Below are 25,414 nucleotides of genomic sequence, written 5' to 3' on the forward strand. Positions count from 1 at the left end.
GATGACATGAAATATGATGAAAACAATGCATCATGCAACTGTATAAAGAAATTAACACAACATTGAAATGGATAGTTCACTTTGAAATTAATTTTTGGTATGTTTTAGCTTACCTCAAGGGCATCTACGATGTAGGCGTCTTTATTTCCGCAGTAGTTTCAATTTTCATATTTTTTTAGGGCAAACCGTTCCATCAGTCATATAATGGAGGTCTATGGTCACCACCTCAAAGTGCATGCACAGAGAAGTCCAAATTAAACATGATTTAATGACTCGTAAACGTAAGTACACATTGATGGCCTAAGACATGAAACGAGCGGTTTGTGTGAGATAACGAACAGTATTTATATCGTTTTTACCACTTGTAACCAGCATTAGGTTAGACCTGCATTATATGACTGATAGACATGAACGGTTTGACCTAAAAATATCAAACTTGAAAATACTTCAGAAACAAAGACACCTGGAGGTAAGCTAAACCATACCAAAACTTAATTTAAAATTTCATGAAAATGGTAGGATAGAATTATAATGCATGAATGATGTGTATTGGAAATGTACTGTAGCTAAAGCATCCAGTGGGAAAATGTCAGCCATTTACAATTCCCAAATGAAAGTGTCGTGCGTTTTCTATCACACTTTTAACATGATGACAAACACCACTTTTCACTGTCAATGCTTGAAATCATGACAGCCTCAGGATGTGTGTGTGTGCCATGTGTCAATGAGAAATGCTAGTCATGGGTGCCAGCAAGCTGTGATACCACGTCAACGAGATAAAACCTTCTATGATACTGTTGAAAATGTCATAAGATGCTGTCAAATTAATTTTCCCATCTTTCACCAGACAGAGCATCAAATGACAGGTGGTCAGCCCTGACATTCACACACACGTCACACTCGCAGTGCCCACTCGAGCAGCTTTACTCACAAGGGTGAGAGGACATGACACCTACGTGGATGCCTTTCCCCACACACTACACTGCTCACTCACATAACTGAAGAATTAGATTAATTAAATTAAATTAGATTTATTTATATTGTATGTAAAATACACTTATACTATTTACTATTATTAGATAATTATATGTTGACAAAAATATTCATTATATTTTACAATTTATTTGATTTAATAATTATAATATATTATTCATTTAGTATTAACAAAAATATTTTTAAAAAATATTATAATAATAAAATATTTGTATTTTAAATGTTATTTATTTCGGTTATGATAACAGCTGTTTTGCTACCTTCATATTTCTAACAAACCTGAAAAAAGCTTCCATATATGTTTTTAGCATCTGTATCGAAGATAAAAGATAGTCATTTGATGATGCACAAATACAAAAACAAATGTTTTATTTAGTTGACATTTGAATGTCTTGGATTTGAATGCCGCATGTCACTTACATCAGCGAGGTTTAGACTATCGTTCTAACAAATCAATTCAAAACGCTATCGTTAAAAGAGATATCATCCAAATGACAAGTATTCCCATTTTAACATTTACTCACCAAAGACAATTTTGACTTACATTTGGCACATGACAAGTGTTCATTTTGGACAATTCAAGGAGCTGGAGCTGTTCTAGAAAGCACAATGACAAAATATTTTGCTCTATAATTCACACTACAGGCGCTGGGAGTGTCTGGGATCTGGGTTTTAATTAAAAGCCCCCTCTCTCTCACAGCTCTTAACAGAAGTGAAGTACTCGGGCAACCCGAATCTTAATTCTCACAGACACCAAGATACGCTCTTCTCTCCTTTCCCCTCCCGAACAGTGTTTTCCACTGCCCTCAGTAATCAACCCTCCATTTCTTCATGCTGTTCCAAAACAGCAAATACACACACACTTATGACGTGCCAAGAACTCCTACTCATCAGAAGTGGCAAGATCCCCACACATTGCATTTTAGAGTTTAAGCAGCTGATTGGTCCTGCCAATGAATGTGTGACAGATCATTTACTGCTTCAGTGAAAGCTATTATGGTCAGGTCTCTCCTTTACCTCAAAAAGAGGATGACCACATGCTGAGAAAGTCTACACACAGGCTGACATGTACATGTTGGACCTCAGTTTGTCCTTAATAGGCTTGTTGTGGGGAAAAGTAAAAGGTATTAATGTAAAATGACCACTGAAAGAGCTTTACTGAATATATGAGAACATTACTTTATCGTAAAAGAGTGCAAAGTTATTTTATTACCATAGCAGGATGGTGTGGTGTTAATATGAAGAAGAAAATGGCAAAGTCATGGCAAACTAAACTAAACTAATCTATATATCACATGGCCCAAGGCAAAACAATTTTCTTGTTTTCTGGTTGTCCCTTGTGTGCTGTTGTTGTAGTTCACATTTACCACCACAAGGTGGGGCTACAAAATCAGTCTTGGTCCTTGGATTGTTCCTCCACACACATTTTGTAAAATAAAATCCATTTTCCGCTGCAGTATGAAGGATCGAACAAGTACTGTAGCTCTGCTGAAAGCTTTTTTCTACTTCAGTAGAAAACTTCAGAGTGTCTACTTCAGGTGAAAAGTGAACGATTTTTACTCGCTGGAAAATTAATGTGGCCGGATCCACAAATAAAACGGTTGTACAACCCCTCTGTCTGAGAGCTGAGAGTGAGGAATGATGGTACAGTCATTTGCTAGTGGAGCACATGCTCAGTTTGTGCCCATTAAAGGCAATGAGAGAGTTACAGAGAGTGTGCGAGTTTACTTTACTGCTTTCAACTTAGCTCAGTGGTTATCGTAAAGTTTGACAGAGTCTGACAGTCATCAACTGAAGTGACAAACTTTGGTCTGTGTTTAACACATTCTAATAACTAGGAGCTCTGGGGGTGTTCAATATACCGTATATACACAGCATGCAGAAATATTCAGTTAAACAGTACATTTTTGACCAAAACTACAGTGGAAAATAAATAACGGTAACACTTGACAACAAGGTTTCATTAGTTAATATCAGTTAACATGAATTAAGAATGAACAAGACTTTCAGCATTTATTCATCTAAATTAATGTTAATTTCAACATTTACTAATACATTTTTATAATCAAAAGTTGTGTTTGTTAACATTATTTAATGCACTGTGAACTAACATGAGTAAACAATGCACAACTGTTTTTTTTATTAACTAATATTAACCAATATGAATACTGTAACAAATATTTTGTTCACTTTTCAAAAAACTTTTGCTCCAAGATGTCCATGTCTTTCTTTCTTCAGTCGAAAAAAAAAAAAAGGTTTTTGATGAAAACATTCCAAGATTTTTCTCCATATAATGCACTTTACTGGTAACCAAACGGTTCAAGGTCCAAAAGACAGTTTCGGTGTAAACGGCAAACTGTTTTATAAAGCGAAACTATCGCTCATATAAAAAAAAAAAATAACAAAGTTTACAACAAATCTTTTTACGAGTCAATTCGTTCGTTGAATGAACCAAATGACTCGGAAAAAGATTCGTTCATTTTGATGAACGAGTTTGAACAGGAGAGTCACAAACGTGCGTCACAGAAGAGCAAGGCGAGCATTTGAGCTCATAAAACTTAAACTTTGTTTTTTTATTTTTTATTTTAATGAGCGATCGTTTCGCTTGATAAGAACCTTATTCATCGTCTGGAATCGTTTAAAGTCTTTTGAACAGTTTGCAGTTTGCACCGAAACTGTCTTTTGGACCTTGAACCGTTTGGTTCCCACTGAAGTGCATTATATGGACAAAAATCCTGGAATGTTTTCATCAAAAACCTTAATTTCTTTTTTGACTGAAGAAAGAATGACATGGACATCTTGGATGACATGGAGGTGAGTAAATTATCAGCAATAAAAGTGAACTACTCCTTTAACTAATGTTAACTAATGAATCCTTATTGTAAAGTGTCACCGAAATAATTATAAAGAGCATCTGAACAGAGCTTTTGGTGTACCAGCTTGAAGGAGAGCTAAAGACTGCTAGAATAACCATCTGTGCTTAAACCGCTGACCTGGCCTCAGTTTTACCAACCGCACCACTTCACTGAATTATGGAATAAGAAGTCCTGGAAGTTATGAGGACTTCCTCCTGGGTTTTGCTAATTGGATTTTGGAGGAGTGCATGGAACCCAGGAGCAGAGGGCGATCTTAAAAAAAAGCAAAGTTAAACAGAGGAGTGACTATAATTTAATATAAGGGGCAGAGAGGTTAGCTTTGCAGATAGAGGATAGAGAATAGAGAAGCAGTGCCAACACTTACTTTGGGAGAATAACTTGAAACCTTTTTGTTAGATCTAAGAACAGAGATTCCCTGAACCTAGCCCATGGCCACTGCATAAAGCACCACCAACACCATAATAATCACCATTAGTGTTCACTAAAAGATAGTTTCAGCTCCTTAGAGACTGTCAACCCTCAATGACTTGTTCCTTTTCCCCAGGGCCTTAATGTCCTCATGTCCTTTCCATCTTGTCAATTTCTACCTTAACTACACTTTAGCTATATCTACTAACATTTGTTTTCTAAAGAAAATGCAGGTCTTTGCTCATCACCACAACTGTTCCAATGCAGTTGCAAAAATATTAATGTTGGAGGATGTTACTTAATGGCTCAAGTTTCTATATTCTGGTCCCTAGATATAGCTAGGTCCTTTCATTTCCTAATTTTTTTGCCAATTGTATTGTCTTCGAAAAATAATAGCACTCCAATCTGCAAGAGTGCGAGTGGTAAGATTGATGCCTGCAAATCCAGCCTAACATACGAAGAGTTCAGATGCAAAAGCCTCTAAGTGCCATTTGAAATTTTCTTCTAGAATGATCAGTTTTATCAAGCTTGTATAATTAAGTTCAGTGATTTCACTTAAATGGCAATGATGATTACCTATTAATTGTTATTTAAGTGAAATTACTGAACTTAAATATACAAGTTTGATAAAAATCATCATTCAAGAAGAAAATTTCAAATGGCATTTAGAGGCTTTTGCATCTGAACTCTTCATACAGTACTGTACATAAACCTCCAGCCTAACCTAACATACATAAACCTCTCACAGTGTCTATTTTGCATACTACAGGCTCCAGGCTGCACATCCAACCTTAAATTGTTTTAACACCCCTGGCGTCCTTTTAAAGACAGAAGACAGCTCTTACATTGATTAGTTTCATTAGTCTCTTTTCCACTGGAATATGTTTCTGAGTGCTGGCAGTGTCTGTGAGTGATGTTTCAAAGGCTAATGCACGGAACGCTTCTGGTCGAGAGCCAGGCCTGTGGAATCAACTTCAGAAATTATGAAACCAGTTCAATGGTTCAATAAAATTGGGAGGGAGGCTAAATCCACCAGAGAAAGTAAGTGAGAGAGCTTAAAATGGTATTGCCTAACAAAAGCGAGAATGCGGTTAAAAGAACCGACGGAAAATTGTGACCAATTATTCCTCTCAAGTGGTCTGGTTTATAAAAAAAAACAAAAAAAAAAACATTCTGGCTATTGTCCGAGAGACAATATATACAAGATTCTGTTATATGATAGCATGATGGTTTACTATTATAGACTTGATGGTTAAACCGAATAAATAGCTGCTAACCTGACTGCAACTCCTTCGGTGTCTCTTTAGAAGTCTCTCGGCCAAACTTTGCTTCCATTTACAGATGGTGACGAGAGACGGCCACTTAATCGGCCCCAGATCAGGAGCCTTGCTCTTCAGGCCCTCCATGCTGAGCCGTTTGCGAAGCGGTCGAAAGGATTCGACTCGAGGAGGGGCGAGAAGGTTGGGCGCGCTTCCTCTGTGGAACTTCTCCCGAAAAAGGCCATTATTCACCAGCATGTAGCTCATGGCGGATGGTAGTTCGCCCAGCAGAGCTGGACAATGTGAAAACTTCCACAAAAGCCTCTGTCTAATCAATGGACAGCTTCGCGACAAGGTCACCCTAACACTGATACAATGTACATATCCGCAGCCCAGTGGAGCCAAGCCACAATAAAATGGACTTTTCAGCGCTGGTGGCTAACAAACAAACAAATCCATTGATTCTTTAGAAAACCGAAAGTCGGTCAAATATCAGAAGCCAAATCCAGCGGCTTTGGGTGTGTAGAGGACGGTTGGATCTCCAGGCTCAGACAGGCGTGTTGACTCCCGGACAAATCATTGTGCTGCTCGGAAAGACATCAGCGGGCACAGAAGTCTGTTCATCCTTGGATGAGTATCTCCTTCCATTGGGGGACGGCGTATGCGAGTAGAATATCTGAGATTTCTGGCGGTGGCCTGTGCTACGGTAGGCTAGACTAACCGAGGCTTAGTTATACTTTCTTTCAGGGTGTGGTAGGGAGAAAAAAAAGTGCACAGAGAGTGATAAAAACTCAATAAATCTGGGGGGTGATGGGCCGGCCGAGGGGAGGTAGATGAGATTAGCTGAGATGCAAATCACGTGGGGATATAATTAAAGCCTAGGGGAACATCACTCCAGTGAGTGGCCACCACCAGATTACAGCCAATCAATAATGGAGCCGACAAACACATAGACGCGAGCGCTGGCACACACATTCATACGCAGAGATGCTTATCAGGCTCCGACACCAGCCAAACTTAAATTCACTACACTGGGGAGGCCGCAGCAGGCTTAAACGCGAGTTACAGGATGTTGAGCGTGAAAGGAAAATTAAACGTGCAAAGCGCAAAAACAGCAATTAACCATGTCCTGGGCTCCATGCTGCCAAATCAGACAAAGGGGGATGATGGAAAATCCCAGAATAGACAGGCTAAATGTGTTATCTCTTTGATTACAGCTCTAAACGTCACTAAATAGCAACAAGTGGATAATCAGAGGAAACGGTCTGACGGCTGTTTGATCATTATAGCAGTTGCAGCCTGGGCTTGAAGAAATGCAATGCAATATACTGTACACGATTCAATCAAATGATGTGACTGTGCTGCATAGAAATCTAAATAGTAGAATGAATATAGACGATTTATAAGTGGTTCTTTAACTTTATGCACTTTAATTTCCCAGGAATTATATATATATATTTTTTTTTGAAAATCACAATTTTGAAAAGGTTTTAGTGTTTTATTTTTGTCCCAGATCCAGATTTTCCAGTTTTTGTGGAGCGTTAACATTACCGAGTGACAAACAATTTTCAGTATGTGAAATATGCATTCTTCAAAAATCCGAAAACTGTAAATCAGGGGCAAATTTCACCACCCTCATTTGCATCACAGAATGACATTGAACATTACAAATGTGGTCGAAATTTTAATTGGGGGGGAAAAAAACAACAAAAATAAAAAAAAACTACAAATCTTTAAATTTTATAGTATTTTATAAGTTTTAAAGTAAGTCGGTATTAAGCTTACGAAGTCTGAATTTATTTGATGAAAAAAACCAACTATTTTAAATTTCCTATTTTAATATATTTTAAAATGTAATTTTTTTTTTTGTGATGTGATGGTAAGAGTGTGAAAAGTTTTGTGCTGTTAGAGCATTTATTCACAGGGCCAAAAGTGCATATAGTATAGAAAAACCTTTACATATCACAATATTGTTGTCTAATGCTTTGTTGGTTTTCATTTTACGGTTGCGTCAGATGCTGCCATGGTATTTTTTTTACGTCTTTTGAAGCTTTGTGCTGTCTGCGTTTCAGTGTTAAAATTGGCATTTGTGACGAATTAAAAAGAAAAGGGGTTGCTTGGAGATACCCAGGGTTTGATTTGGTCAAATCTGCTCTGCTTACATTCATTGTGTAGAGTAAAATTATCCAACCGCTGGTCAGCTACAGCTAAAACGGCCCTGTCTCACTGTGTCTTTCTCTCTTTTTCCCATGGGCTGAATGGATAAAGCTGAGGCAAGGATGAGGAACATGAGTCGGGTTGCCTCGTGACTACCATACACAAAGACAAAGAAAGAAAAGCAGACCCCTTAAACACGGCACTTTCTCAAAAAGCCATCCTTACCTATCTCTCTCGACTCATGTTTATATCCACCCTGCTCAGGGAATCAACAGTATGACATTTTGAAATCCCCCCTCCCCCTTCTGTTACCTGCTGCCGAGAGCTCCATCTATTATACATAGGTTTTAACCTGCACATCTTGTAAAGCTTCCCGGAGAGATACAGACAGTGGGAGAACGTAAAAAGGGGCATGAAGTGATAGAAGAACATATCAAATATGTTGAGACAAAGGTGGAAAAAATGAAGATAGAGTTTGAAATAGAAGACATGCTGTCTAAGCACAGATATATACCAGCTCATGAAAAATATGTTTGTTTGTTTGTTTTTTTGCCTGGCGATGAACTAATGATCCATATGCATTACAAATTTCAGGGTAATTAATCAAAATACAGAACTCTGACTGCAGAGCAATGATCAAGGTAAGCCTGTGCAGAATACATCTAAGGCCATCAAAAGATCTTTGAACATCATAAGGGATACTAGTCTTTTGATTTCAATTGTTGTGGGCAATCATTTCAGTGGGCAAATTGATGCTTCATAATTGAGCACATTTTTGAAACACAATGTAAAAATAAAAACAAAAATTACATATAAAAATAAAAAAGGAAATCAATAAAATATATTAATTAAAATGGCACATTGATGAATTTAGATTATTAGATTAGAACAGATTATTTGACAGTTACGGTGTAATTTCTGTGGGACTAACTTAACCATGCATAAACAATATTCTCTCAAAAATACAATCATGCACAAACATGTTGCTTACATATTATGGTAGCCCTGTTTGTGCTAAATAGGGTGTAATTTCACCTGTGCCATTCATTTGTTTATAAGCAACTGAAAAAAAGCACAAACGTCAGGGCATCTCAAGGACCCCAAAAACACCTTAGACCCCAGAGGGTGAACTAAACAGTGTTGGGTCTTCTTGCCAGTGTTACAGTTTCTGCCAATCGGCCTCTTCAGGCATTCTCGCTGTGGGAATAGACTGTCAGTCGCTGACAGCTTGTCCGCTGGTCGACAGGGACGTGCCCCAGCCTTAAGCCCAGGGGGAAATGGTCTGTGTTAGTGAAAGCCATCCTAATATTAACAGTCTTATTTCAGAGTGACGAGTGGCCGAATTCACCTGTCAGATCCATCTCAGAACATGCGCAGCAATTCCCCCTTCCGAATCAGAAAATGTCAGACAATTTGCTTTCCTAATTAAGAGTTAAATGAAGCGTTCAGCTTGACATGGAGTGATGAATCTAAGCTGTCCAATTCAGAAAATCATACATTCATTAAATTTAAATTAAAATGGACCATTTTTACTTTCTCTTAATAAATGCCTCTGGTCTCATTGTGTATGATTCATCAATGCACATTATACTGATTTTCTAAATATAAATAACTATTAATAATTTATTGAGTCTATTATTTTACTGGATTTGCAATGTAAACACCATAACTACTAAGTATGCAAATACATTGATATGATAATATACACAATAGGCCAAACCAAATGTCCTTGGCCTGAAAAAAGGTTGAAGATATGCAACAAAGAAACTATCTGCATGAACTTTGAGGCTGCTGATGGATAAAGCTAGCAAAGCTGAGATACACCCCTTAATAATTCTGCAACAGTACATGAGAGAGGAAGACACTCTGAATATGCAAAGTGTCTTATCTATTCTGAGCGATTGAGGCAGAGAAAGAGTCAGGGGTCGTATTTAGTGCGGTTCTTTATGATCTGGCCATTCTGCCTGTTAATGCCATTGTGAAGTTCTCATGATGTTCATTAAGGCAGTGCTAATTAAGCTCTAACTCTGCAGCTCTAAAACAGACTTCAACAATGCACGCTCATACAAAAAAAAAGAGGTGGAGAGAGAGAGAGAGATAATGACACAAACTAGTTTTACCATCCTTCTCGAAAATGACCCAACATAATGCCTTTACGCTGCAACACCACAGCTCTGTTCCAAAACATTACGAGATATCTACCTAGACTGCGCTTTAAGGCACAGTAGGCACACTTTCAACATGAAGTCTGTTCCTAAAGGTTTGCATCAAAATTATGCCGGATTTTAACATTGTTTTGGAAAAATAAAGGCAGCATCTTATGCATCCTGCATGAATAAGTCAATCTTTGAATACATTGCAAAAATCTGTGGAAAAAGACATGAGATGGCAGGAAATTTTAAAAAAATTCTCGATTTAAACATTTAATTTAATACTGAATTTTAAAAAAAAATAAATCTATCTATCTATCTATCTATCTATCTATCTATCTATCTATCTATCTATCTATCTATATCTATCTATCTATCTATCTATCTATCTATCTATCTATATCTATCTATCTATCTCCCACAGACCAAAATTAATTAATAATATTAAGTTAATAATTCAATGAAATCAAGTTTAAAAAAATAATAGTGCAAAGCATGCAAAATACAAATCTAATAATTAAATAATTATTACATACATGTATCCAATATATGTAAGTAATATATTTAAAACTGTGTGTGTGTGTGTGTGTGTGTGTATCCTCAACAAAGCCCAAAGTTATGTCTTTTGGTATCATATCATATCATATCATCTTCATTTGGTATGGAGTCACATCACTAGAGTACCATTATTGTTTAGCATGTACGTACTGTATGTGCTGTGGAAATGTTGCCTATGTAGGCTGTTTACTTACAAGTTTCCATTTTAGTATGGATAGGCAACTCAAAATGCAAAGTGAACCTCAACACCCGAACCTCTCAAGGCCTTTGAATGTACAGCCCATGTGCTGACAGACACATTCATCCATCACTGCCTATTAAACCGAGTGACATCTCTAACTGCCTGCGATTACACTTATCACTGCTCACAGCAGAGCCCGTGGTGGCGCTAAGCCACATCTGTCACATATCCCCTCCACCAGGACCGGTTCGGAAAACACGTGGCCTAATCCGCAGCGGAACTGCAAACATCCCCTATTTAGGATGCAGTCCAGCTCCAGGATTGGTTTAAGCTGGAGTTCAAAAGCTGGACATAACAAAACTAGTCGACACACAAACATAGGCTGATGTAAGTCAATTTGGAGTTTCATCAAACTACAGTAAGTCAAAACCTTTCATCATACATGAATTTTGACAATACCCGTTTTCGTCCACTTTTCTGATCCACTTCAAATGTTGACTACTGTAGTTTCTGACTATTCTGGCTGGATGATCAATAATGTAGAGGCTACATTCTGAATCAGCAACTCTTGAAATGCTTCTCGGGAGTGAGGACGAGATTCACCTCAATTTGTTGGAGACAAGAACAGGTACAGACTCTAACAATATCGAAAGCCTGTTACATCGTGTATCGCCTCGGTCTTTACAGCTCTTGTGACATATGCGATAGCACAACAATATTTCGGAACAAACAAACCGCGTTAGAGGATCCTGAACTCAATCGGTTAAATTCAGCTCCAGGTAACACTGAATAAGTGTGCTGTGAAAAATCTCAGCCTCAGCGAATCACCTTCATACAGCGCCTCTTATTAACTGTTATCCTACACATAACCACCTGTCACTCCTGATAGCCTATTCATTATTTATATAACACAAATGTCAACATGTCTCCATAGTGATAAAGACTACATCACATCACTTCTATTCTTTTAGGAAAACCAATGTATTACTTAGAATATATATAAAAAATGACCCCATGCTTTTTTCCCCTCTGCTGTAATATCTTTAAAACACGCTGGACCGCCGCAGACACATATACAGTGCTGAATCACTAAATAGCAACATTAATCAAAAAATCCTCATCATTCTGCTAATGTAGAAGCCTCATTTTACAGGAATAAAGGCTGTAGCCGCATTCCAATATGAACAATGCGGACGGCAAAGTTGCATTAAATAAATCAGGCCCTGCACGAAAACCAATTTTAAAAAGTCATCGCCGCATGATAAAACCTTACAGAGGCAAATGAGGGAGACAAATGGGGAAGGCTCCAGCCAGACCCGAATCTAATAATGTTTTAGGCCACACACGCGAGACAAAATGTGTTGAACCTTGCAGTTCTTTTTATGAGGGCTCAATGACCGGCATGAAATATGTGAGACTGCACTGTACTCACAGACAGAATTAGAGCAGAACTTCGGCACCACTAAAACTATTTAGGAAAAGATCCAGTGCAAGGTTTGCTAACAATTCCTGTTATAACAATATTCGCAATTAAAAGGTTGTGTACTTTTTTAGTAGTGTTTATGTAAATATTTGACATCATGTTTCATGATTAATGCAGAATGAACACAAACATGTATATCTTCAGTGTTTTTGATGAGAAATGATACCATGGTACAGGATCCAAAATGTCAAGTCTAACCTTCACTTCTATCTGTTTAATAAAGAGGCTTTTACTGGACTGTAAAAAATAATATGCTTTATCTAATCAATAAAATTGTGGCAACAGATTACAAACAATATTATTAATTAAATTGAACATATAAGAATTGAGTAATACTTAATCAAATTATTCCTTAAAGGGTAACCATTTAAAATGCGTAAAGTTTACACCAAAAAATTAAACAAAAACATCAACGTCAAATATTAATTAGAATCTCTTTATTTTAAACTTCCAAAATTGAAGACACTTGATGTTAACAAGCAGAATCACAAAAGGAGAAAACCGTCATTTTAAAACAAACCTAAAACACACACCGATCACCATAATGGTGACTTAAATGTTAAGGAAGGAAATGTTTAAGGAATTAATTTGATTAATTATTACTCAATTCTATTGTTAAATTGAATTAATAATATTGCTTGTAATCTGTTGCCACAATTTTTTTTGATTAGATAAAGCGCATTCATTTTTTACAGTGTGTTTGCCTTTGTGTACAACCCAATTTCAAGTGTCCAATGTTGTGTACTGTTTGTCCATTTATTTCCTCACAAAAAAAAAATAAAAAATAAAAATCTGCCCTTGGACTGCCTCAAATGTATTTAGATCCATTCATTTTCCCTAGTTTGTTTAGGATCCTTAAAGAGATGGGACCCCAATAAAGGATCCCCAAAAAAACTATGTATTTTTCTTCCATGGAACATAAAGTGAGAAATTTATAAGCCATTTTATTCCATATAATGAAATTCAATGGTGACCGTGACTGTCATGCAATTTTCAGTAAATAACGACAGTCTGTTCCACACACAAAGCTGTCATGTGGCTTCAGGAAACTTACGAGTCATTTTAATCCAATATACATCACAAATAGATTGACATCCCAATCCACTTCCATTCATGATGATGATTTTTTTTTAGGTTATGCTATCCTCTTAAATACTGTAATAAGAAATTCTCACAATAACTTCAGGTCATATTGTAAGTGTGGGTATATTTGCAGAGCAGCTGCTGGGGTAGCCAGGTCAAAGAGAGAATAGAGACTGTCTACCTTTACCTATTCCTCAAGTTTTATGGTTCTGAGCACAAGCGAGCAACATGACCTAAGAGCGCATGCTGTCCACGTTTGACCCAGACACATATTTTATATGAAGGGCAATTGAACCCACAAGGACAAAAAGCCACAGTACTACACAAACAATGTCTGAAATAGCCATCTTTCTGGAGATGAAATTCCAAAATATTCACATAAAGCACTTTTCTTGGAGAGCTTCTTGAGGCTATAGAGCAGGGAGAGATGCAACATCAAGGACATCTTCAAATTGTTTAAAATAAATTACTTTTGCTCAGAGGTTATTCACAAAAAAATTTGGCAGAGGAGACATTTTCTGCTGCTCAAATTATAAAAAGGGTTCATTTCAATTTGATTGCGTCGCTTCAGTAGTTCCTCTATAATAGTACCTGAATGTGTGCTGAGAAGCCACGAATAAGCATGAAACCCTCCCCAAATCCAGGTTGAGCCATTCGAAATTTAAGGATGGCTACAGTAAGAAAAGACGAGCAATGTTCTAAAAACTATAAAGGTACATTGAGGTGTACCTTAGGTGTAATATTTATATTCGGGGACAAGAACAGGGTTGTGATGGTTTCTTGTCATTGTAAATTTGCTTAGTTGTAAATTGCATTCAGACAAAAGGCAGAAGGTGTTAACTCAAAGACACACCCTGCAAGATATTTCTATATTCTTAAGAACTTTATTACCTTTTGATTTACTTCTTTGGGACTGAGACATTATTACCAGTCACCCTGAGACCTTCAAAATTATACTAAACAATCCTTAAAGATTATCCCATTCACATTAAAACCATTTAAATTCCTGTGTGAGCGATCTCTGCAAGAGTGGGTGAGTGTGTGTGAGTTGTTCACATGTTAATTTGACAGCAAGGTCCTTTGTCTTCAGAAGACTCTGGTGAGACTGAGTTCCAATAATTTTTATTTGTAAGCCCTGAAATACACGCATGGCACCTCCTCAGAGGTAGTAGAGCATTAGCAAATCCATGAATAATCATTAACGCCACAAATCTGGTTAAAAAGCATGATAAAGACATGATCAAATCAATTTCTGCCATTTTAATAAACATTGGATTTCCCTTATTTTTTTGTTTTCGTATTATTTCCTGTGTTCAGCTCACCTGCACCAACCATTCAGGAGTATGAATAGTGCTTATGATGGATCATCACAAACCAAAAGAAAAAATACACTGGAAATCACTAATTCCCTTAGCTTTAAACATAAAGCCAGGTGACAGTATGTCAAATGCTTTTCCAAAAGCCATTTTCTGTCGCAAGTTCTGTCGTTAGCAATAGACTTCAAAGTTGGCAAACGACGCTTTTGGGAAACATACCCCTGGTTGATAGAGACAAAGATCATAAAACTCACATAGAACAGACAAAAGATCATCAGAAGCAGCAAGAAACAGGTTCATTTAAAGATTAGGACAGATGAAACCAATCTCAAAGTAACTCCAGTGATAAAGCCTCTGCTGGAGTGTGTGAAACAGTGCCAGCACAGCCAGAAAGGTGAGCAGGGTGTGAAACCCTCCTGCCAAAACAGAAATCAATATAACCATGAAGTGAATTTCTGAACCAAGAAAATGTCAAGATGAAATATCACCGAAACCTTACCTTAACTACTTTATAATGCATATTTAGCTTGAAGCATATTTTGGGACCATTACGATATTTGCACTGTGACATCATTTTCATGTCAATTAAGCACCCACCCCCCACCAAATGATTTATCAGTGGCAGAGTAAAGCACATTTCAGTACTATTAACTGATGCAGATGGTTTCAAGGTGACTAGTTAGAGTAAGTTTCTTGGTGTCCTTATGTGGCCTACGGTCATGAGCATTCGCCCACGTTCTGCTGTTCTGGACATACAGTTCCAGACTGGGGGATGTGTGTCTTTGGTTTGTCAGCAAAAGTCAATTTCTTCCTCTTATGTCCTCACTTCGGAGGCTTGACCAAATGAACATGCATGTGTTTAAAAACAAAAAACAGATACAGGATGAAAATACTAGGATCACCTAAATACTTATGGGTTGCTAGGCAGCACTTTGCTAGATGTTCAAAGGAAGAACAAAATCTGCACTAAAAACAGTTAACCAAAGGGAGTGAATCTGTTTTTATTTTGAATAACCCATTTTAGGGCCATTTTAAATTGACATTATTTTCTCAAATTTGGGTCTCACTGCAAAAATTCAAAACAACGGGATCCACTTTAATGTGTTAAAATATGATATATTATTTAAAAATCATTAAAGCACTTGATATGCTCTTTTTCGTTTATGCTGAGTTTAATTAAAAGTAACTGAGAATAAAATGACCATCACTGAGAATGAGCATAAAAACAAAAGTATTAAATCAATATAGAAATATTGGGAGAATATACGTACAATGTAAAAAAAAATGTAATCACAACATTTTTTCTTTTGTCAAATCAACTTAAATAATATATGTAGTTCAGAAAACAAAATATTTTGAGTTTCTAATTAAATCCATCTCCTTCATTGTATTAACTCAATTTTTCCAGTTCAATTAACTTAAAATTTTAAGGCAACCAGGTCACCTCATTTTTTAAGTTAAACCAACAATATTTTTTTACAGTGTAGATTAAATGTCATGAAAATAGTGTACTTTAACAATGCAAAAAAATATCTTAATGGTCCTAAAATTTTCTTTAAACAAATATTTATATATTACAGTTCAAAAGTTTTTTTTAAAAAAGAAATTAATACTTTTTTATGAATCAAAAGTGATAGTAAAGACTTTTACATTGCCATACCATCCCAAGCTCAAGTGGAAATATAACTGAAACCGTTTCTTACCATTGTTCGGCCCGATGAAGGAAAAGCGGCTATTGATAATAATAATAAATGTTTCTTGAGCATCAATTAGAAAGATTTCTGAACGATAATGTAACAGCAGTGCATGGCAGCTAAAAATTCACAGGACTTTATTACTTTTTAAAATATATTAAATTGACAAAAAGTTATTTAAATGGTAATAATCTCTCACAATATTACAGTTACACTGTATTTATAATCAAATAAATGCAGCCTTGGTGAGCATAAGAGACTACTTTCAAAAACGTTCAAAAATAAAGGGGGGGGGGGGGGGATATGTACTGTAGTATAGAGGGGGAAGGCGGGGGGTTACATTAGGAGATTCCCCCCATACAAAATTCCAACCCAGAACATTTGCACACCAAGCATGTAGGTAAAACCTGTTGCATTCAAAGACCCATTGCATCAAGACCCTTGCTGATGACAGCAACCATGATCTTCAGCAAGGGCACCAAAGTGGGGGAAATTGGGAGAAAGAGAAAAATGAGAATTGAAGTGAGCCTGTCAGAAACAGAACTAGTATAAAATGAAAGCAGACAGGCTATGTTAGGACAACTCGGATATGGTGCTAAACATCTCAAGACTGCGGAGGGAGAGAAAGAGTGAGAAAGAGAAAGGGAGACAGACTGGTCAACTTCACAGATGGTACAGCGTGGTAAACACGACGATAACAGGAAGACAGCAGGTTAAGAGGATAACGATATAGATCATTATTAATGCTTTGTATGCGCAAGCTGGAGTTCCGACAATGGGATACAACGTTATTATATCACTTCCACCATAAGATGCTGATAAAATACGATCTGTCGGGGTGGGGGTACTCAATCTCAATCGCTTTTTAGCATTAAAAAAAACTTTAATGAAAATAAACGACATCCCTGACAACAATATCTTTCCTTTCACCCTAATGATACTTCAACCACAAATCCACCTTCTGCTAAACAATTCGGATTAAGAAGTACTTCAAACAAGGTCATATTCTTCGGAGTGAACTCTACGAGGAGTAAATGAATATCTCCCACACCTACCTTCTGCATTTTAGCCTTCCTAGCATTCTGAAGCAGCCTGCGTCCCAGCTTCTTAGCGTACCAAATGGAGGCAAACATAGTGTGGCTGAGCGGAACCTCTCCGTATGAATTATGAGTAAACACTGTGGAAGAGTCACCAGCCACAGCGTCAGAGAGAGAGAGAGAGAGAGAGAGAGAGAGAGAGAGAGAGAGAGAGAGAGAGATGCTCCTCACACTCCTCTCCCCTCAGTAATAATCTACACACACACTCAGCCTAGAGCAGGTGAGAGAGAAGGAGGGAGGGCAAAAAGAGAGAGACTGCTCAGAGAAGTCGCAAATCTTACATGCACTCTCTTTCTCATTAACATCTCACTGATTTTTTCTCCATTCTCTTGTCAGCAGGTTTATTTACATACTGTCAATTGGAGGACTGAGCAGTAGGTTTTCTCCTTGACGGTATCGTTTCGCAGGATCTGAATCTGTGCTGACAGAATGGGCGACCCTGGGCCACTACAGCCCCCTTGTCACTGAGGAGTGGTGCATGAGTCTGCCTGGCCCCGGTTCAGTGGCTCTTCTGGCTGTGTGAGAGATGAATGTGGTTCCCCAAGCTACTGGGATAAATCATCTAACACTCCTGATGTTCCTTTGGGACCAAAAACACAATCTGTCTGTGCCATCAGTTAGGATAAACATGAGCTGTATCCCTCACACTTCTGAAATGCTTTGCTTAAATTCACATCTTCGTGAGACCGCTACGGTCACTGAACATAGTGCGCAATAAGCATCTTATATTGTGTTGTAAAGAACAAAAAACACAAACGAGATCTAATCAAAGGTAAAGTTCACCCCAAAATGGAAACTCTATCATCATTTACTCACCCCTTCTGAGGAATGATGAAAAAAATGATGTTAAATACAATGATAGTCAATGGGCTCCACTGTTGTTTGTTTCCTGACATTCTTTGAGACATTTTTTCCAGTGTTTCGCAGAAAAAAAAGTAAGGTTTGGGATTATATGAGGGTGAGAAAATTAATAAAAATATTTGGGTCCCTATAACATATCAATTGTTAATCAAAATGGAGACTTAAGCTAAAGTATCCTGTTTCTGATATCTTGCAGCTGAGAAGAAAGACACTCAACAATCTGTCCACTAATGTTATACAACAAGGTCTCAACAAATTGCCCAGATTTGCGCAAAGATCCAAAAGTCAGAGATCTTAATATGAACTCAAACCTTTTTCTTTCTTTTAAAAGAAAATCATTTAAAGAACAAATACTTTGAGCTCTGCTTTACACATTCACTCTACAGCTCTATACTCTCTGAAAGTTAACAATTATCTCAATTGTTTCTATTTTAAACTCTCCTATGGGATTGTAAGAGACAACAATGATACTTAATGAAGCATAAATGAGGACCCAATTAAAGGCTGTGTCTATAATAATCCGGATACATTCGTTTCAAAACGCTATCCTTCCACACTAGCGTTTTCCAAAAGTTTCTCGTCCACAAGGTAGGAATTCATCTTACAGCGCATGCGTAAAACCTCATAAAAGCTCCCTGAGATGAAATGGACAGGACAGACATAAAGTTTTCATACTATACTTCTGGTAGAATTATTTTTGTTTAGCAAAATATCTGACCATTTACGGATATGTCCAAGTCGCACTCAGTCACCATTATATGTTTGGTCTAAAAGGAAACTGCTCTCATGTTTTGCAGGAGGACAGCAATTGCGAGTACATTTTCTGTCATCTTTTCAGGACTGAGATATGAAGAGTGTACAAAGTAACATATCAACAGTGTGAAAATGAATAGCACACAACAGACACAGTGGTATAAGCATACATATCTGTCGGTACAATATCAATATTGTTACAATAACAATATCAGTCACAACTAAAAATGCTTCATTTTCGAATACATCCATGTGAAAAAGTGTTTTCAATTTTAGTGGGACAAAAACTCAATGTCTTAATGTGGACAGAAGGCCAAAACCAAAAAAATTTCAAACGCATTTTTCAATAATGTATTAGTGTGGACATGGCCAAAGTTGACATGAAATTGAATTTTCAACACATATTTCCAATTTTTCAAAAAGAGTCAATTGTAAAGGTCGAATGGGTTTTATTATCATTTATAAATTTATTATAAATTAAAGATAAACTTTTTTCTTTGGAGTAATGAGTCAAATCATTCCACAAAAAAAAAAAAAAAAAAAATATATATATATATATATATATATATATATATATATATATATATATATATACACAGTGTGTATAATAGGTATTATGAAAGCAACTATGGTCATGATTTTATTTGGATATTAAATCTCCTAAACTATTAACAACCACTGAGAAACAATATTTATCTCCTAGGAATGGCTTACACTACCATTCAAAATTGTGGTGTAATTGTTTTTAAAGGAAATTAATACTTTTATTTAGCAAGAATGCTTTTAATTGACCAAAAGGGATAGTAAAGACAAAATTTCTATTCAAAATAAATGTTGATCTTATGAACTTTCCATTCAATCAACAGTTTCCACAAACACATTAAGCAGCACAACTGAATAAAAATAATCTTGAGTATCAAATCAGGATATTAGAATGATTTCTGAAGGACCATGTGACAATATTTTTGTATAAATAATTGCAGCCTTGGTGTGCAAATCATTGGATGAAGCCATATTTTTGTACTGCAAGAAGAATGCTTTATATTTTTCAAGAGCCTTCATTTTTAACACACAGATCAATGGTCAGCCCTCATACTTGTAAGACACTCACATTTCACACTGATCTGCTAAGTACAAGTATTACGGCAGGAGGAGAGACTTCATTATTCTTCCTTCCGCTTCCCATCACACCCCAGCATGCGTTTTCACACGCTGCAAATGAGCTTTATTTCAACATCACTGAACGTCTTCGCTGACAACGTCACACGTTCACAGAAAAGCACTCATCGGCAAAAGTCAAAGAACGTAGCCTTTAAAGATTACTAGAGTAGCTCATAGTCCTGAATGCACTGATAAGAGACATCTATTGATGATAATAGTAACTCAGAATCAAATACCTCCAAATGTTAACATGAGGGTGGTGTGGGATCAACAATGAAGGAGGGCTATGATTCGGCCCGTGTGGGGGCGAGTGGAGGCACTAGAGTTACGGAAGCCTTGACTCATCATGATGTTACTCACTGATGGTCTTTCGACAGCATGGAGCTGAACAAAAACATTGGAGTACGCCTTAAAGACGCAAAAACACATTAAATGAGTGGCAAAAAAAGCTACAGGCATAGAAAAATATGGTAGAGAGCTCTAATGAGATATAATAAGGGGCACAACAGAACAGGTTTTGAGCAGGAATAAATAGGCTATTCTAATTTTACAAGTACATTTTCTTTCGCATGTTATAAGATAATGAATACATGAGAATGTGAAGAAAGCCACATGTATAGCTCCAGGTTCAAATTCTAATTCAGTTCGATATTTTCACAAAGTAAAGCTAAGAAATTGTGAAATTCTCTTCTCAAATAAGGAGATTAATCAAGCGGGTTTATAGCCGAGGGCTAGGCATGATTCGATCCCATATCCTTGTGATTACTAAAAAGGATAGCAGATATTAAATCTAATTAACCTGTGGGTTTCTATAGCTAACGGATAAACAGTGGCATCTAAGCAGGAATAAGAATGCATTGAATCTGAGGCAAAACATCTCTCTAGCATTGAATCAATAAATAGCTCTATTTTGCCAAATGACTCACCTGTGCACCTTGTGCTTGTTACATAACTATTGCACTTCATCTTCAATTCACATTAAACTGCTACATATTATTATGATTGTTACATAATTCCAGGACTGAGCAGAGTAAAGAGCTCTTGATTCTCAGTCGACGCAAGCTGATTAGAGGATATTGTTAAGGAACTCCGGTATATCTGCATCACATTCACAAGAAATAACCACTTTACAGTAGTGTGCAGCCACTTTTACTTTCTTAAAGGTGCAGTAAGCGATTTCTCAGAAACGCTGTTGAAAGTGGTTCAAACCAAGTAAAAAAAAAAATCTCTAGTTAGTCAAACAACATCCATTAGTCAAAAGTCTTGTGGACGCATATTTAGTATGTGTTTTGTGGCCTTATTTCAGAAACTTTCATTTTTAGTTTTTTCAATAACCATGCATAAACAATATTCACTCAAAATGTACATACATGTTGCTCACATATTATGGTAGCCCTGTTTCTGTTAAAAATGGTGTACTTTCACCTGTGCCATTAATAGGTTTATAAGCAACTGAACAAAGCACAAATGTCAGGGCATCTCAAAACATCTCAAGGACCCCAAATACACCCTAGACCTCAGAGGGTTAATATTAGAAAAGCTAAGCAGGAAGGCCTGAAAACAGACGCCAGGGTAGTATTGTTTATGTTCTATACGTGAGTAACATTGGTTTTGCTTTGTTTCAAAGAACCAATATATGTTTGCTGTTATTGCAATGTTAGTTAGTAACAGGACGTTTTTGAATGGAACTTGTACGGTACAATTAAATATAAATCTTGCACTGGGCAAATCACACTTATTTATTAAATTACAATTTTTATACATACATTATGGTTCACTGGAAACTTAATTTTCATTTCTACTGGTGCTGAAATATGCTTGCCTTAGCAGAGCTCCTTCATTATCAGATCTGGCTTTGATTATCCTGCGGCGCATCTGTAATAGATGGGCTACAGTAGTGCATTTTTCAGACTGCATGCTTGGCAGCGCGGCTATTGATTTTTGCACACCAGGGAGCTCCGTGTACACAGGGATATTTCCTTGCACTGCCCGCGCTCATGTCTAGGAAATGGGCCGAGGGGCATCGCATTCTCTAAATAATAGGTCTACCCCAGAGGGAGTAAGTCAAATCAGGATGGTGGCTTTGAGTCCACAACTTGTTTAATAATAAGTTCAGGGCTGTCTCAGGAACAAGCGTGAATGTGGACGGTGGCTGAAACGACCGTTCTGTAAAGAATAGGAAACACGGATGCACTTAAAGTATATTCCATAATTAATCCTGAAAAAGCATTCTAAGCATCACACCCCTCAACAATCACAACTGTACACACAAACACATTAAGATTCAAAGCAGGCATCCAGAAAACAGTTTTTCCCTTTCTGAAAGGGTAAAATCATTTCTCGCTCAGATATGTCACTCATGGCCAAAATGCTGAAAATCAATCACATTTCATCTGGAGGTGATAGTCACTGAGATGGCAGTAGAAAATGTGGCTGTACGCCTTCACATGACAGAGCCCTAGAGGAAATGATGAAACCAAAAGAGGCACTAAGCAGAATCCCAAAGAGAGAAAGAAAGAAAGAAAGAAAGAAAGAAAGAAAGAAAGAAAGAAAGAAAGAAAGAAAGAAAGAAAGAAAGAAAGAAAGAAAGAAAGAAAGAAAGAAAGAAAGAAAGAAAGAAAAAAAGAAAAAAAGAAAGAAAGAAAGAAAGAAAGAAAGAAAGAAAGAAAAAAAGAAAGAAAGAAAGAAAGAAAGAAAGAAAGAAAGAAAGAAAGAAAGAAAGAAAGAAAGAAAGAAAGGAAGGATTAGTTGGATTAGGATTAGTTAATTAACATTAGGTAATCCCACAGTTATTGCTGTCAGCAGATGGATCAGACTGTTGGTACTCGACAGGTTGTAATGATAAGATTAAAATGTGTGTATTGCACAACAGTTTTATAGTAAGATGACACACACATATTCAGATGAGTATTTGTCTCTCAGCAGAGTCAGGCAGTCAGAATCACACAACCATACGATCCTATTGATCCCAGTTAAATTATGGAGCCACATCATGACCTTGACCTTGACTATAGACATGGATGCGTGTCCCCCACATGCACAGTTACGTCATGTCAAGAATGAATCATGGCAATGTAACCATGGCCTGTGTTCCTGACATATTACCATCTAAAATTATGAATAATCCATCCATTTTTTTAAAAGAGAGACCACACCCACTTTTCACAATACAATCAATTCTTTAGGTATAAAATTAAGTCCCATCCTAAACACACACACACACATATATATATATATATATATATATATATACATTAATGAACAATATATGTTCAGTCATAGGTGGGATGTGTTGGTATGCATGAGGAACATACAGTGGGCTGGGCAGATTCCTGGCCCACATAAAGGGCAGAGGCCCTGACAGAGGTCCACATCAAAGTCATCTGTAGCTCGTGCTCCGGCAGGTCCTTTACCCCCTACTGTCTTGCGTGTAACGCCTCCTCAATTTGCATCTAACAATGTGACTGTATAGCACTAGGAGCCAACTGCAAAGAAAAGACTTCATCTGAAAAAGCAGTGGGCATAAAAAAATAATAATATTATACTTTCAAACTTTAAAAATACACAAATATATATATATATATATATATATCAAAACTCAACTATATAAATAAAAACATAACTCAAATTATTATTTAAAAAATGTGTTAATTTAAATAAAGCTGAAATAAATTAAAATATAAATATTAAAAGTTTAAATATATCAAGTTTTAAAATATTAAAACTTGAGTTTAAATTAGAAATGTTGCCTAAAGAAAAGTTGTTTAATTGGAAATCCTGCAAAATTAGGAATGTAGCCTTGGCAAATAACGTGAATAAAAAAATAGTACTAAAACTGATCAATTTAATTAAAAAATGAAATTGCTTAAAATGAATAAAAATAAATTAAAGCTAACAAAAACGTCTGATTTTTGAAGACAGTCTGAATGATTTCTGAAGACAGTATTAGTTATTTGTAGTTATTTATGAGTTTCATCTAAAATAATATGATAATGCATTTTAAAAAGAAACTTGTTTATTTTATTGTCACAACAGAACAGACTGATGATAGTGGCATTAGCTAGCTTTGTGGTTAGCTAGTCTATGATGAGCCATAATTTAGCAATGGTTTAGCAATATTTTCAATATAACAGAGCAAGGAGAGATGATACGTCTCATTGCTTCAACTATCACGCGCTATTAAAGAAATACTTCAGTCACATTGTCAAAAGTTAAAAGTCAGTCAACTAACAACATAACGTAACTATAACTAGCTAATTCAGCTTCACTCTCGGCTTATTTAACAGCAGCAAAACTGGACATGATAGTCACAAATTTTGTCATGCTTATTTAAGTTAAGCGAACTGATAGGGATGTTCTTTTAATTGTTATTCAAGCAATGTATGTATCGTGACCAACTCAACGAGTGTTGCCAACAGGAACGGTGTAGAGTGAGGGCCCTCTGGTGGACAAACTATACAACTCCAACACTCATGACATGGTTGAAGCATGTTTCGTCCGTTTTTATTTTATTTTTTAAATATTCATTTATCGGCCATTATAACTGCCGATACCGATAGTTTGGAAAATGCATAATATCGGCTGATAATATCGGCCTGCCGATATATCGGTCTGGCTCTAACAGAGGCCACTGGGAAAATTTGTCCAGGATGCCGGGGTTACACCCCCACTCTTTTTCGAAGGACATCCTGGGATTTTTAATGACCACAGAGAGTCTTTTTGACAGTTTAGTGTCCCCGTCACTATACTGGGGTGTTAGGACCCACACAGAACACAGGGTAAGCGCCCCTGCTGGCCTCACTAACACCTCTTCCAGCAGCAGCCTGGTTTTCTCAGGAGGTCTCCCATCCAGGTACTCACCAGGCTCAACCCTGCTTAGCTGCAGTGGGCAAACAGTCTTGGGCTACAGGGTGGTTCAAAGTAAGTTAAAACCCCAAAGAGTTTAACGCATTGGCAAATGTTCGTGAAACATGTGAGAGGGACGCAATTCTGCAAGTGTTAACAGGAAACAGATGGAAAGCGTGAGGCTAAGAGCCTCAAATGAGACGCTTCTCTTTAAATTGCCTTTGATCCATCTAAAATGGAAGAGCAGAAGGTATACTTTTATTCAGTGCATGCTGAAATATCAACATCAAATTAGACACAATTTTGCGGATGGCAGTTCCATCAAGGTTTTGTAAAAGAGCACGGGAAGAGGGCTCGGAATCTGCCCCTTCCAGGAAATCTCCCACCGCCTGCCATATGCATTTACCCTCTAATAGCAAATCAATTTCTCTAGAGGCCGTATTGTGTAATGGATTCTGCCTGAAACGCAACCTCCATTGCCCTCCCATCCAGTTTTCGCTGTCTTCTCCTTCCGACTGCTCCTCTCTCTTGGTTTCCAG

At 36.9% G+C, this 25,414-nt stretch overlaps 1 protein-coding gene across 29 annotated transcripts in view; it reads right to left on the minus strand.

Annotated features, from left to right (window-relative positions):
* Positions 1–25,414, minus strand: part of dlg2 (discs large MAGUK scaffold protein 2) — a 199,596-nt gene that overhangs the window by 89,555 nt on the left and 84,627 nt on the right. Inside the window, exon 1 of one of the 29 annotated variants that reach the window (XM_089126030.1) lies at positions 17,214–17,311. The exons of 26 other annotated variants lie outside the window; for them this stretch is intronic. In XM_089126030.1, the coding sequence (XP_088982156.1) occupies positions 17,214–17,291 (78 nt within the window). In that variant the 5' untranslated portion in view covers positions 17,292–17,311. Of the gene's footprint in view, positions 1–17,213; positions 17,312–25,414 lie in introns of those variants that run through there. 2 more of the 29 variants (XM_089126032.1, XM_089126031.1) reach the window with 2 other exon arrangements.

Source organism: Pimephales promelas, chromosome 23 (assembly GCF_988280905.1).
Source record: "Pimephales promelas chromosome 23, fPimPro1.hap1.1, whole genome shotgun sequence".
Lineage (NCBI taxonomy): Eukaryota > Metazoa > Chordata > Actinopteri > Cypriniformes > Leuciscidae > Pimephales > Pimephales promelas.